Source organism: Blennius ocellaris, assembly GCF_963422515.1.
Source record: "Blennius ocellaris genome assembly, chromosome: 9".
Lineage (NCBI taxonomy): Eukaryota > Metazoa > Chordata > Actinopteri > Blenniiformes > Blenniidae > Blennius > Blennius ocellaris.
Genome location: NC_137658.1, coordinates 12287741 through 12304146, shown reverse-complemented (window position 1 = coordinate 12304146; position 16406 = coordinate 12287741). Strand labels below are relative to the sequence as shown.

At 42.3% G+C, this 16406-nt stretch overlaps 1 protein-coding gene across 2 annotated transcripts in view; it reads left to right on the top strand.

Moving 5' to 3' along the window:
* Positions 1–256: 256 nt before the first annotated feature.
* Positions 257–16406, top strand: part of gria3b (glutamate receptor, ionotropic, AMPA 3b) — a gene marked incomplete at both ends in the record, with an annotated part of 83593 nt that continues 67443 nt past the window's right edge. For both annotated transcript variants that reach the window (XM_080502788.1, XM_080502787.1), the window contains 2 exons: positions 257–335; positions 775–933. In XM_080502788.1, coding sequence (XP_080358914.1) covers positions 257–335; positions 775–933 — 238 coding nt within the window. The remainder of the gene's footprint in view (positions 336–774; positions 934–16406) is intronic.

Genomic DNA, 16406 nt, shown 5'->3' with positions numbered 1-16406 from the left:
TCTCGCTCTCGCTCTCTCTCTTTCTCTCTCTCCTGCCCTATATCGCTCTCTCCCCTCTCTCTTTCTCTCTCTTTCTTAGTTGCAAAAAATGCTCTGCAGCTGGGCTGTACCTCAATGAATGAATTGGTGCACTGTGAGCGACCATCATCTCGCCCCTGGATTTCCTCTGCGCCCGGCTTCCATCCCGAACATATGAATTTGCTTAGACAGACCCTTTTAAGGAGTTGAACAGATAGGTCGGAGAGAAGAAAAAAATATGGCACAACGCTTGGCTTTCTTTCTCCTGTGGCTCCTTGACCCGTCATTCGCAGCATTCCCTAATCAGATTAATATCGGTAAGTGTGAACGGTGGCGGACTGTGGTTCCGTACGGGCAAATTTAATGCAAGATTGCATTTTTTTTTATATATATATATATATATATATATACCGGATACAGCGCGCGGAGCTCTGCGCATCGAGGGGGGGACTAACTTGAATATCCCATATGCTGCAAGCCGCGAGTCGGCGATTATTGAAAACTCGTGTAAAGCAAGTGCTGGTGTCGACTGTGTGATTGTGATCAGTGGCCGGTAATGAGCGGGATGTTTAATCCAAAGAAGAGACGGTCAGTTCCTCCGAGTTGCAGACGGGCGCGCATCAACATGCACGGGAGTTATAGTTGAATAACAGCTGGCTCCTGTGTGACATTACAATGCGCATAGAGTTTGTAAACACTTAGTGAAAACGGGGGCCTGTGTTGCGACTGTCTGATCTTGGTTTCCATGTGTTCAAGGGGGACTGTTCATGCGCTCCACGGTGCAGGAGCACAGCGCGTTCAGGTTCGCGGTTCAACTCTACAACACCAACCAAAACACCACGGAAAAGCCTTTCCACCTCAACTACAATGTCGACAACCTCGAGTCGTCCAACAGCTTCTCGGTCACCCATGCATGTAAGTGCATCTTCTTTTGTCAGTCCGTCCACATCATTCCCATCCACTCCTGTCCACCAGGAACGGGCAGAATTATTTATGACCAACTCATGCGGAGCTTATAGAGACTGCTGCTGCAGCTGCTGCTGCTGCTGCCCCTTGCAGGACAAGCTGACCAGCTCATCTCAATCCACTCCTTAAACTCCTTAAACACATTTTTTTTAATGGTATATGCAGCATTATTACATAATTGTACAGTGTTACCCAAATATATATAAATATCATTATACGGTATAACTGAGAAATGCGATTAGACAGTTTTTCAACACTTTTGCCTGTTTGAGTTCACAAAAGATGGGATTTATTGCAAATGTATTGAATTAGGATTGTGTATTAACTTGCCCTGGTGACATGCATTTAACAGGAAATTACACAAGTCCCCTGTGACATACTGAGCACTGGAAGAGGTCAGGGGTCATGACGTGGAACAAAATGTAATGATGGAGATCTTCAAAGTGACTCTGTGTTCACTAAATGTCTTATATTTCATCACTGGAATTATTCACTCATCAAGAAACATGTTTACTAATGTTTATATGATATGGGATAGTTTTGATGTGTATTTATTCTCATTAAGTGGTACAAATGTATCTTGCAGCAATTTCTTTTCCTTCCCCCCGTTCAACAGCAGCCCCTTAAATCAGCAGCAAGAGAGGAAAATTGGACAAAATTGAAAGAAAGGGGCTTGACAGCACTTTTTTTTATGATGTCGTTTTAAATGGTGACTTCAGTTTGGTTGAAATGCCGACTCCGTAGGCGCACGACTCACTCGGACTGTTGGGGGGGATGTGTCCCTGCTAACCCCTGTGTGGTACGGTCATAATGGCCCCTGTGACTCTTCATGTGCCAGAGCATCTCCGCCTGCTCCATCCTCTGACTCCCCCTGTGTTACAGAGCATCTCCCCCAGCATTGCAGAGTCAGCTCATTAGCACTCAGCCCTCATAGCACCTCACTGTGCTGTCATTGGGTGAAAGGGGGGGGAGAAAAAAAAAAAAATCCATAGCTCCCCAACCAACGCCAGCAAATGAGTTGAGCTCAGACCTGCAGAGGAGGTGGGTCTGAGCATTGAGGGGAGATGAAGCAGAGCATCATATCACAGCCAGCAGAGCTGCAAGTCCTGTAACGGAGGCATCCATAAGAAACAATAAGCAAATGAGAGTGAATAAATAATAGATAGTGCTGTGCAATTTCACGCATGTTGAAGAGGAATGGGAGCATAGAAGGGAAAGGCTTGATATCAGAATCTAATTAAATTCAGGGGCAGACAGAGCTTTCGCAAAAGGAAGAGGTTCCTGTGGGAGCCGTGACCCCGTTTCTTATTTCTTGCTGCCATGTCTTTGCATCGTCGTCAAGAGTGCCGTCTCAGAAGTGCCTTAAACTTCAGATAAAAATGAGAATGTGAGCTCTTTAATGATTCAAACAAGCTCATGTAATAAATAAATAAATAAGTAAATAAATACATTTAAAAAATAAATAAATAAATAAATATATATATACACACACACACACACACACACACACACACACACACACACACACACACACACACACACACACACACACACACACACACACACACACACACACATAGAGGTTCTTATTAAATATCAACATTTGTGGCACTTGGACGTGCATGTATAAAAATATTTTTTCTTAGTCTTGCAAGATTACTCTCAGAGTTGTTGTTTTTTTTTAATACAAAGATGATCAACAAACTGTCCTTCAATCTTTCAGTCTGAGCCGCAGCTTTTATTTCTGTCTAATTTGTGTGATGTATGATCTGAAACTTTTTTTTTAAAGAGGGCGGCATGAGACTGCTGTCAAGCTGAGCTCACAAACCACAGACAGCTCATGCTGAGCTCAGTCCACAAGCACCTCAGAGTGTCTCCACCAATGTAGTGAGCAAAACAGAGATGACGGTTATTAAATATCACTTATCTGCTGACTTCCAGGCCTCTGAGACAACACAGGGTTTTACATTTGTCAGCGCTGTTGTTTGTTCTGCAAGCTGTCACAATTATTTAGTGGACATTTGAATTCCCTGTGTCATCAATAGCCCCATGTGAATGAGTCAGACCTTTGTCAGCAGTCACACGCATCTACTTTATGATTGGACAAGGTTTCACAAAAGTGGCATTTATGTGGGTTTTGGTGGGGGGGGGGGGGGGGTTGAGCTATTTCGGGACAAGCTGCATTGCTTTATTCAAAATGAGCTCTGGGTTGCTTTTTTGATGCTTTTCTTTTTCCGTTTTCTGATGTTATATTGCTTCAGTGTGCTTCCTGTCTTTGCTCTGGGACAGCCCGTGCCACAGTCCTCTCTGACTCATCACAAAGATCACACCCCCTCATTTCCTATACATCCCTCCGATGTATAATATAATGTTGTGCGCGGAGCCATAATACATGCATTCAAATTAAACTTTAGTTAGCATTTTCAAAACAAAACATGGAAATCCTTTACTATTATGAAAACCCAGTCTTGGAAGAAAAATTTCTTTCAAGTCAGTTTCAAGTCCCATGCCATTAATTGAATTAGTGACCGTCAGGAAAAAATAAAAACAAAAACAATGGTTGGCTCCAGTAATCCTTAAGGCCTAGCTTTGTACTGCAGCAGCATGGTGCGTATACGCTTTGGTGGCAACACTGTTGTTGCTTTGAAGTGACATCAGAAATTTTGAAATGTGTAATTACCAGTGCAGGGTCCATAATAGCTGTGGAAGCAAGGAGTCAGGTATACTCACAGAAAAGGCAGGAGTAGTTCAAAGCAAAGGGTACCAGTTTGAAGAAAGCAGACCAGACAGCTTTAATGTTCCTGATGGTCACGGCCAGCCAACTTAATGACACCACCATCCTTTTCTCTCCTGTTTACCCTTCTGCTTCTTCTTCTTCCCCTTCTTCTTCATCCTCCTTTACCTGAGGCAAGAGGGGGAAAAAAAACATCAAGCGTTGCTCTGCTTCTCCTTGCCATGCTATTTATTAGATTACTTGCCTTGATTCTTGTTAAAGGCAGATTTTGCCCTGCTTGGCTTTTGAATCTCATCTCACTATTCCTCATTCCTCATTCTGTCATTAAGCTAATGGTCTGTGTCCCTTCTGCCAGCCTTTTTGTATGTGCCTACCCCTCTTTTATTGAATCCTTCAGGTCCTCAAACCCTGGCAGTAGCAGATGCTTTTTTGGCTTCACTGCTAGGCCCCCCCCCCCTCTCTTGTTCTTCTGCCATTGTTGGCCATGGAGAGAAATGCTTCACTTCAAGCCCAAGAAAAAAAATACAGACTAAAACAAGACACGGTTACTCTGTGTTTGTCTATAATGGCACAAAAAAGGGAGTGCAAAAGAGCAGAAACAGAAAACGTGCATTATATTTTATTGTAAAAACAATGAAACAGAGGTTAAATGAATAGGACATCTTAAGATATATACTGGCTAGTTTTTGCTGAGAGTTGCATGATAACGTTGATACTGCAAAATTGTCTGCAGTATATCGCATAAAGCCGAATAATTTATTGGCAACTGAGCCAGCAAAGTAGCTGGCCAAGAAACAGTATATAAAGGAACCTAAACCCCGGTGAAAACTGCAGTATTGTGTCTTTATTCATGTGTGGACGAGCTATTAAAGTGTAGGAAGTTGCATCTGGCTATCTTTGACTTGAGCCAATTCTAGCTGATTTCCCTGTGTCCAGTTCTAAATGCTCAGATGAGCTATGCTGGCTCCAGTTATTCATACACAAAACAATACCTCTAACACAGCTCTGACGGGGATAGCAGTTGACTTATGTAGTGCAAGAAATTTCACACTGCAGGACCTGCTTTGTCAGATAGAAAATTAATTAGTGCACATTGTGGTGTATTGCACTCTGACTCGATGCTAGATTGATCATAATGCAGAATGATCTTTGGTGACAACATGTGAGCACTGTCAGTGCGGGTGAGGATCAGAAAGTTTATGGAGCCAATTAAGACGCATGGCATTTCCCTTCTCACTCAGGAGGAAAAACTGCAACAGATGCTTGTATTTACGTGTGTGTGTGTGTGTGTGTGTGTGTGTGTGTGATATCGACAGCACCAATCATGCTCATCATCAACTTCCAAGAACACAAACTCCGAGCTCTCCTATTATTTTTGGCGAGACGGTTCCTTAGAAACATCTTCTTTACTGACCTTTACGCCCACCCAGAGAGTGTTTGCTCTGCGTATGTTGCAGAGAAACACCAACAGTCTCTGTACACCGGCGGCCGACACAATGACTGAGCACATGTGGCAAATGGCATATGTTGTGAAGCAAAGACGAACGGGTCCTTATCAAATCTTCACATGTATTGTTGAATATAGCTTTTGGGGCTGTGGCCGTGGTGGTGTGTGAATGAATGGTAAACAAAGCGACAGGGAGACATGTTTTTTCAGTGTTTGGCCTGACAGAGACAGGCCATGGTTGAGAGACGCTCCTGAGGTGATTGTAGTGGTACCACAGTCCTTGTTGTTGCAGGCTGTAACTCAGCTTGAAAGGTGTGACGAGGAAAAGGTGGCCGGGGAAGGTGGGAAAGGGAGGGAGCAACTGTGTGGTGGGAGGGAGGACAGTGACAAAGACTGCAGCAAGAAACATGAGGGAAAATAATGTGCAGACGGATGTTTTTAAGGTTGCTTTGGGTATGTGCGCTGTAAGTGTATGAGTGTTTGTGAGAGGGAGTGAGATCGAGAGAGAGAGAGAGAGAGACTTCTTCGGGCGATGGGGGTTGTACCAGGACATGCCATCATAGTCCAGCTGTGTTGGAGGCACAGATGGAGGTTTGTTTATGCTTTCATAGGCATGTGCATGTGTGTGTGTGCGTGTGTGTGTGTGTGTGTGTGTGTGTGTGTGTGTGTGTGTGTGTGTGTGTGTGTGTGTGTGTGTGTGTGTGTGTGCGTGCGTGTGTGTGTGTGTGTGTGTGTGTGTACAGAGACAGACACACAAACATGCACTCTAATGGTGCATGTCATCAGACACATGACAGACACGTCATATGTGCTTCTTCCAGTTTGTTACACAGGAAGATCTTTTTGAACTCAAACTGCAAGGACACAATTCATCATTCATTTGAAGTTAATGTCAAGGTTAAAATAAATGTTTCATGGTTATCCTGTGTCTTCATGTGCAAACTATATAACTTTCATAAATATGATTTTGGAAAAAATGAACACAACAATGTATGCAAAAAAACCCATGAGTAAGCATATATAAAACACCATGACGGAGCAAAATCCTCAGAGAGAAAGACGAGCCAGAGTGCAGTGATGTAATGGTGTGATTTTGAGGCCAGCGGGTCAGGTGGTCTCAAAGGACCACAGAAGTGGTTCAATGTGGGCCTCGGTCAAATGAGTGGTACAGAAAGGGCCTGCAATGGGGTCGCGATGCTCTGGGAGCTGCAAGTTCCTCAGGAGAGCAGCAGGACGTCAGCAGAGGAGAGAGACTGGCAGCTGAGCTCAGATAAAGAAGGATGAGGCATGGAGAAGGTTGGTGACTGTGTGAGTACAGTCATATTTGAATGTGTTTTTAACCAAGCATTGTGACTTGATGAACTACTTCTTAGATTGGTAGAATTTTGATGAAACACAAATTAATAATTAATCATTTTTATACAAGCACCTCAGCAATCACTGCTACATTACATTTTGTGCGAATGGATAACTTTCCTGCAAAAGTCTTGACATGATTATTATCACTGGAAGTATTTTGTTATAATCACATGAATTTGAAGCCTTTCTATATATTTACCACATATTTAAAGCTTGGAGAAGTTCCAAAGGCCAAGTCTCCAAAGGGAAAATTATTTTGACCTAATTTACGAGCCATGAGACATCCTCTGCTGTAGACTTTTTGTCTTCAGTCAGGCAGCACATTGCTAAAACAGTAATGAGATAGAAAAAAAAAATTAAAATACAGAACATTGAGCGCACTCCAAAGCAGATTCAATACACTGAATTTTTAATCGGCATATCAAACGATTCTCTTAAACCCAACCTGAGGAGAGGTACTGCTGTCAGAGTGTTATTTGTCTTGGAATCAATGATGCTGGCAGATGTTGTTTGGTAAAACAACAGATTTCCTCCACTCGCTACTGTGGTGGCTTCAAATCTCCACCTGCTTTCACACACAATGGGCTTTTGGCCATTTTCGGCAGCTGTGGAGTCTGAAAATATTTTTGTCGGGGCAAATTTTGGATTTGGTCGATCATATCATCACATCATCACATCATCACATCATGGTAGAGAGCTTTCTCCAAACCTGACAGTTTCAATCTTCTTCAGGCGTGTTCAGACAGTCCGTACAGATTTTTTTTTCAACTTTGTATTGATATCCTGCTCAGTTTTCCTGAGCAAATATCATGAATTGCAAGATCGAATTGTTATTGAGGTCGATGATTATGAAGTGTCAGCATGTCACGCTGTAAATATCAACACCGGAAAACCAATAGTTTCAATACTGAATTACTGTGGATATAATGCAACTAACACTCTTAATATAATGCACTGTGAAGGAATGCTTGTTTTGGATACAAAGGCTCTTGCATTAAGAACACATGCATGGATAGAAGCTATTCATGCTCCAGCTTAAATTCTAACCTTATCTGTTTAATTCAACAAGCATAGTTTTATGTACTGAATAGTCAGTGATACACTGACCCACATGTGTGCTTTATGGCAAAGCCATGAACAAGGTGTAGATCAGGCCCCTGTTTTTCCCGGAAGACATAATGCAACATGACAGCCCATCTATGCACTGCACATCTGTTCACCAGCGTTCGAATAATGGGGTGGTTTTTGAACTACAAGTCAACAATGACAGGCTAAGTCTGTGTTCTATTGAAGATGATATCAACACAGCCTCTCACGATGAACAAGAGGAGCTGGCTGTAAAAAAAAAAAAAAAAAAAGAGATAAACACAATGAGGGACCTCACAAGGGGAGGCGCACAGAGTGGTAGTGGCGCATTAAACACATTTGCTGGTGTGCTCTGTGCAGGAGAAAAATGTTAGTGATAAGAAAGAGGCCCTACATGTGGTGCATTTTAAGTGAAATGAACATGGAGAGGCAACTGTGGTGAACTATTCAACGTAGGAGCACTGGGGATAAATACACCAACTCCATGTTATGGCTGGTTTCCATTTTGTTTTCTCTGTCAGCAAAATCGCTCAAAGAGAGTGGGGTATGTTGTTGGCAAAGATTATTTCTCGTCTCAAAATGTCATTTACCTATGTGCACCAGGGAGGGAACACGTAAAAGAGGAAGAAGAAAAAAGGAAAAGCATTGTGAAAACTTGTCACTTGTAAAGATCTTTGGTTGTGAAGTCAGCATTTCGTTTTTAACTTTTTCTCCCTCTCTGCGTCTTTCTCATTTCTATCTCACTCTCTCTATATATATTTAATCCCTCCCACAATGCCCATTACGGCTATGTTCCTGCAGCCATTGCAGTCACACTCAGCTAGCTATTGGCCATTCACTAGAGTCCTCTACAATACCCATAATCACTGAATCAGTAATCCCCTACTTGAGCTGGAATAGCACATCCGCATCGTGCCTCATCGGAAGTTGCTGCATTGGCCTGCCTTCACTGGGTCCTAAAGAAATAGAGGGAACTCTGTAGTCTTCCTCGGTGTGAGCTGCTGACTGCATTGTCCTAACCAAGGTCAGACATCCATGTGAGAAAAGAAAAAAAAATACTTATTTCCTTTATAGAGATGCCAGCAATAGGCATTATTGGGCACCTATGTGTTGTTTGATTTTAGAAGACCACTCAGAATACATCTTTTTTCATTCGGTTTCTCTGTGTATGTGTGTGTGTGTGTTGAGGTCTAAATTGTATATAAAGACAGTCAAAAATGAAGAGGACATCAGAGCTGAGCTGCGATGAATACAAAACACCAACAGGGAGTGTCACGATGTACTCCCCCAACTAGTAAATATTGGATCACAGTGCGACAGGGCTTCCAGCTTCCAGCGCTCCGTCTGCCGACTGAGCAGATTGATCTGCACGTTTCTGGCCAGTTTCAAAAGAGGCAGTCGCTAGCAGAGCCCTGCCAAAGCAGCATGTCTGTGCAGAAACAAGGGCTCCATCATAACTGATTGCTTGTGACAGTTCACAGTCGCCGGGCCACTGAAGCATCATAACCTTGTGAAACTCGTGGATGGGCACTCTAGCATTCAGGCTGAAAGAGAAGAGGAGGGGAAAAAAAAAACTAAAAAACATTAGCATATTTCTTGCAGTGTTACAAGATGCAAATGAGACATGCCTTGCCATGAGAAGCCTCGCTGGGTAATATTAAACATATCTGATATTATGAAAGAGATAAAGCAGAACCACACCTCAACAGATAGTGTGGACTTGTATACATTTGGTGCAGCTGTTATTACAGTTGAAGTATGGGACTGTGGCGGTGTCAGAGAGAAGTCTGTTGATGTGTTGGCTTCAACAGCTAATGACAGTGAAGCAGAAACATCTTCGGGCAAGGCTAAAGAACAAATCCCAGGCCTCTCAAATCACTTTAGCTGTGTTGTCACCATAACAAGCACCAATACACTCCACATTGTCCACTGATTCACACAGAGTGCATGAGCTCAATCCCGTCTGCATGAGTGCTGCAAAGAGTGATAATCAAATGAGCATGAGTAATACGCTGTAAATCTGTCTGAAGCTCCATCGGTGCATTGGTCATCATGAAGGTTGTTGCCATTTCCGTCCATCAGTCCGATATTAAGAAGATGTTTGCACACGAGGAAAATGCTTAAATGACACGCAGTGGTGTGATCTTGCTTTACATGTTTCTTACCGCTGTTCTCCTGTCCTGAGTGCTTACTATCCCCATGAGTGAGAATTAAGTGAACATGATGTGCTCTTTCAACCATGACCCTCCTCTGTTTCTCCCTCCAATGGTTAATTCGGAAAGTGCTGTTGTGTGGCCCTTGCCATTTCACACATGGCTACGTAAAAACCTGTGGGCGGTTGCTCGCAGGCCACTGTCCATGTTTGTGTGTCCATGCATGACTGTGTGATGAAATATTGAAGTGTTTTATCATCCTATCATCAGCCAATGGGTAGCTGTCAGTGCCATTCCTGTCCTTTATTTAATTTTCTCCACTCTTCTTTATCACGGTGGTATGGCTTTATTTTCTGCAGCGTGGCGTGCAGATCAGGGAGGCAAACCTCATCTGGACCCATGACAGAGCTAATCCATCGCAGCTGCAGAATGAAAAGGCCGTTTGGAGTGAATCCATTCCAAAGACCTCAATGGAAAGCTTCTCTCAGATGCCCGTGCCCTTTGCAGCTCTGACAGTGCTAGAATATGATGAAAAAAGACATGGTTGAGTTCAGTGGCTTAGCTATGCCTGTAAAAGCAGGGAACGGCAGAGGAGAGAGAGGCACAGTGCTAAATATGTAGCGATGGAGTGACCGCTCACTGTGTTTGAGGACGTGCATGGGCGCTGGATCGTAAGAAGATAGCACATCGGCTCCACTTCCATTCCTTCACATGCGTGTCGGGCGTGCAAAAGTTGAACATCTGCATTATGCACTTATTTTTCTACACCTCTAAAGAAAAGCCGCACACTTTATATGGTACGCCGACAATGACTGTGATGTGGAAAGTGGCCAATCGCAGCTCTTTGAGATTAACCTACCACAAAGGAATGGACAATGTGCTTGAATAGGGATGGTTTTATAACAGTTTGCTCCACCTCGTCTACAGTCACAGTGAGATAGAATGACGTGTCTTTTTAAACGTGTCAAGGGCACAGATTGTCATATATCCTTTATCTTCTGATGCTTATTTTTTAGCACTCTGTGCAATGCCTTTTCCTCCTACCTATTGTAGTGTTGCTACTGCTGCTGCCGCTGCTGTACAAGTACCATCCCTAAGCTGTAAAGGGATAGACTTTGGGGCCTTTATGCATAAAGAAGCTTAAGTTTGGAAATTGCTCCAGAGTGGACAAAGTTTTTGAAAAGTCAGCAAACATTTGACTCCCACTTTCAGAGGTTTGTCTCTGAGTAAAGCCTTTTTAGCCCTATCGGTCACCTTGTAAAGGGCTGAAACACGCAGGAGTAAAGAAGACTCCTATTGCATGAGCACACATTGAATGATTTGTTTTCTTCTATCAGCCCTCTGTGATCAGTTCTCACAGCCAAAATCATACAGCGTTCATGCTTTTCTGAAATGAATTTTGAATTTGTGTGAACTGACGCAAATTCCATCATGCTCCATCTTTGTCCTGTCAAAACGGAAAATCTCAAAGCTTTCAGCTTATTGTGACTTGCCTTTATTGGAACATGCAGATCATATAAAACTAGAAATCAAACTGACACCAATTCTTTTATTTGGCATTCGTTACTAGCAAATAGATATTAAAAGTCCTCTCAGAATATAATAGAGTTTGTATTTTTCAGTAATGGGAGAAAACTGATTGCACTCTTTTGTTCAAGTCACTCCATGAAGTGGCTCTAAATTGAAGTCCTTTTGCTAAAAATCTTTATTGGTTTTTGTGGGTAGATTTGTTTCAGAAAAATATGGGGAGTAAGGCACATTCTAAGGGTCTGCATACTGAAGCTTTAGAATATAAACAGATTGCAGCTCACTCACTTACACAGGCCCCTGTTTTCCTGCTCAGTCTTTCTGGTACCTTTTCCAGCATTATCATTCAGGGATGAGGCGCCGTCTCAGCAAGGGCACTAATAAGATGAAAAGTGGCACTGGACTCTACATATTTAACCATGCCTGCATCTAGACTGAAAAGGAGAGGGAAGTCTTTAAGCGATGTCTTCAAGGTTAAACAACTAGTACCATCTCCTGCCCTCTGAATTGACGTATTCTATTATTCTTCAGAGAATGACAAAGTGCTGGAAGAGACTAGTCCTGGAAATGTGCTGCTTTAAAATTTGGCCCCGTAATCAAGTCTCACAATGGCAATCCTTCAATGGATTGGTTTTCATGCCATAGGATATGAATGGTGATATGTAATTTGATTAGCAACACCAGGGGCAAAGGCTTAGTTTACATGCGCAGGAAGAAGACTTCATAAGATTGCCAGATAGTTATTCCCTCTAGGTGTCCCTGTGCAGCACACTCTCAGCTTTGTGCATTTAAGACGTACATGAGACATGGGAATCTGAAATCCCCCTAAAGGACAAAAGCAACCAGTCAGGAAACATTAAACTCAGATGATGTGCTCTCTAACTGGAATATGGAGATTTCAAGACTCCTTGCATTTTTGTCTCGCTGATGAGAAAACGAGAAAAAAAAGACAAAGGGAAACTGGCTTAGTAAGTAGAGATAGAAGTGATGGCATACAGGAGCACAAGAAAAATACCCAAGCATTCTGACATTGATGGAAAAATATATTTGCCTGTCTGACATCCATAGAGTTTACTCTTCTCTCTTTTCAATCATCCGAATAAGTAGAAGAACAGGAGCGATTTTCAGCTGCCAGGAATTTTCCCTGCTGTGCAGAATTGGACTCAAAACAAGGCAGTTGGGCGCGGCACTGTATATCATCACACATTTTTAAGTCAGTGAAGCCCGGCTCTCTTGCAATCACCTTAAATAATTTAAAAGAGTTTCTCAAACTATCAATTTAAATGTATTAACATGGTGGCAGGATTTGTTCATGTTCTGTGATTCCGCAGAGCCAATCTTCTCCATTTCATGTGAAGGCAAATACCAAAAATCACTCCCACAGCCAACAATTTAAATGTTTTCTGCAGTGTTGAACTGAGTCGTCTGAGCTCTATTTCATCGCTGTCTTTGTCACCCCGCCTCCTCTATTTCATGTCATTCCCACCAGACGGTGATTACACTGCGATAGGTGATACAGGTACACCTTTAAGTGGTGGTCTGTCCTCATGCAGTTGCCCCAGACATACACACACACACACACACACACACACACACACACACACACACACACACACACACACACACACACACACACACACACACACACACACGCACACACACACACACACACACACACACACACACACACACACACACACAGTCCACACCCCTCATCGACCACAATTCCCATGGTCTTCCTCAAGTTATGCACCATTCTCTTCTCCTCTTTCACAATCATCCTGCAAAGAGGAGCATGCTTTAGGCCCACAGTGCTGATTGGGAGGATTAGTAGTGTGTGAGGGACTTTGTCACCAGCTTCCAGGAAATCCAATTACAGAATATCATAAGCCTTACATGTTTCATGCTCTGCTGAATCCGTCTTAAAAATGCACACAGCCATACTCAACGGGTCAGCGTTTAGCCGCTGTCCTCCCTGTGTGTTGCAGTGACATCCTCCTGAAGGTGAGCGGAATGATCATCTTTGAAAGGATAAGACAAGTCCTGTAGCACTCCTCTTGCCTCTGCATTGCAGCAAATGGAGAGTTGTGTGTGCCTGGTGGAGCTGGGATTGTTGTTTGTTCTACATAATGCACTGGGATCTCTGTGCATGGCTGTCAAGGTGAAGCACGAGGCCGAGGGTTCGGGGATGTTTTCTGATCACGTAGATAGTCCTTAATTGCATGTGTCAGAAAAATGGCAAGCTACGGATGCAAAGTGGGATTCCTGCACATATCGGTGGAATCTTATCAAGCTGACTTTCCATCCAACAAATCTCACAGCTGTGTCACAACACTGTTATCAGAACTTCTGAAATGGACGATGTATTGAACATCTAAACAATATTCTTGGTTAGACCCCTTTGCTCCTGTCGCTCTGCATAATGAAGAAGTAATGGGGTTTCCATGACAATAAAGACATCGCTCCGATGTCGTTCCTATTGACCCGCATAGTGACTTCAGTCCAGCGTGTTGTTCTCTGTTCAGACAAAAGCACGATGCTAAGGCCTTGAAGGTGAAAATATCTGTCAGAAGGAGATGGAGTTGAGAGTCATTAACTCCCTTGAGGATTGCTCACCGGCCGATCGCACAGGTACAGGACTATATCATCCAAATGGCAGGTGAAAAGGAAAAGGAGCTGATGGAAGAAGGGCTGCAGAGAAAAACAAGAGAGGAAAGAGAATAGTAAATGAACTCTGGTGATGTGTGCCACTTCTGACCTCAGTAACTCAGGTGCTGGGGTGAGTAATGCTTTTATTGTACAGTCTTTTGACGTTGATTTGTAGCAGTGGGAACTTTGATGTTTTGCTGAAGACGACGAAACGTTTTTTAATGCGGACCTTGAAATTGACTTAATCCTGTGAGGTTCGCTGTGGTAATAAAAGACAAATGTCTTTTGACAAATAAATTCTGTGGATTTGATTAACAAAAAGCCGGTTTAGTCTTTAATAACACCTAAGAAGTGAGAAACGCTGCACTAAATACATATTATCAAGGTATTATTCCCATTTAAGTTCAATAATTTATTTATTTTAGATAGTTTTTCCAAAGTTTCACTTATGTATATGTTATTTTAGAGTTGTCCTTTCACTCATTCAGGAATACTAAAATATATTACTATATTTCCTGTTTTCTCCAACAGTCCAAAAACATGCATGTGAGGTCAATAAACCCCTCAGTGTGAATGTGAAGGTGAGTTTGTGCGGTTGTCAGTCTGACTATGTGTTTGCCCTGTGACAGACTGGCAACTTGTCCAGGGTGTATCCTGCCCTCGTCCACAGTATTCTGGGTTCGGCTCCAGCGCACTGCGACCCTGAACAGGTTCAGCAGGATAGAAGAAGGATGGATGAGTATTGTCAGTGTTGCCAGTAGCAATCATTCATTGATCGAAATTGTACGAAAACTTGTTTAACTGAGATATTGGATCATTGGATCATATTTTAAAGTAAATAATGTGGGCTTGAGAGTCAGATGAAACCAAAGTACACAGAGAACACCCATGCACACAGAGAAAACATGCAAAAACAAACCGGTGAATAAACTGTATCCTGGATTCTTCAGTCGTAAAGTGAAATAAAAAAAAGTGTATTTGCTTTGCTCAACAGCAGCTCTAATGTTAACAAATCGACTGCCGTCGTCTCGTCACAGCCTCTGCAAGGATAGAAGGAAATATTCCCAAACAGGTTCTCATTGTCCTTTTATCCCCCATGGACCTGATTGGCATGTCCAATCAGTCGGAGCTCTGCAGCTCACAGGTGATCTCCATCTCCCTTCCAATGCAGCTGAGGAAGACCCAACTGTCAAGCGCCACAAAACATTCAAAACATTCCAGCAGATTTCAATAACTTCTTCTTTTCATCCAAAATAAAACAGATTGCATTTTCTGTACATGCTACAAAAAAAATAAAAATATATAAACACATTCTATTTACAATGCAACCATCTTTAAAACTACGAGAAACGTGCAAATTGCCATCACCAAAACACTGATCCAAAGAAAAAAGCTATCATGTGCCAGTGGTGGCTCCGTGACAGAAAGTGTTCACTCAACTGAATGAGTGTTTAGTTCCAAACACCCACAACCATCTCCTTATTAGCGTAAAAGGCTGTTGTCCACGTGACCTCACTGCTCATTTAATTTGATCTACCTTCACAAATTTACAGCACATTTACTTATGTCATAATGTTCAGTTTTTCTATATAAGTTTCTTTGACACACATTTTAATATGCAACATTATGCAACACCTCTGAAAGAGTTTAATTGGAACCTTAACAAGCATAACTGAATGGTATTACCTTTTAAAACAGATGACTCATGGCAGAGCTCTCATTACGGATGGCAGTAGATTGTGCAGGTGTAACATTTTGAGTGTACAATAACAGCTGTTGATGTCAAGTGGGCCCAAGGATGACCTGGTCATTATTTCCATCCATCCATCTTCAATCCCACTCCCTTCTGTTTCGGAGTGCTGGAGCCAATCCAAGCAAACTACAGTTGAGGGCAAAGTACAACATGGACAGGCCAGTCCATCACAACGCTTGGATTCAAACCCACAACCTCTTTACTTTGAGGCGAAAGCACAATTTCTAATATCAACCTTTCCGTGTTACATGGTACCTTGACAATATGCTAGACCCCAGACTGTTTTTGGCTGAAGTTTAGGTGGCTGCCTGCTAATATATTGGAGACCATCATCTTTTTGTGTCTTAAATAAAAAATATTGATTTTAATTCTATATTAACACCTTGCTGATCTATTAGATGCAGTCATATTTTGAGCAAAATTATTCTTATTCTTATTATTTTGCTCAGGCTAGCTGTCGATGAGGCTGCTCGCCTCTGGGGAAGTAGCATCCATCATTTATTGAACAGATCGTGCTGTTTTACCCGCATCATATAACTAGCCCATGTCAAGAGTGTGACTGAGGCAGTTTTGTCCCAGAAATTACAAGAAAATATTTTCTTTGAATTAAAAAATATCTTTAATTTATGAATGTATTCATTTCATTTTTTTATTTTTTCATTAAACAGAACTCTTCTAATCAGATACTATTTTTTTGTACCACAAACATTCCAC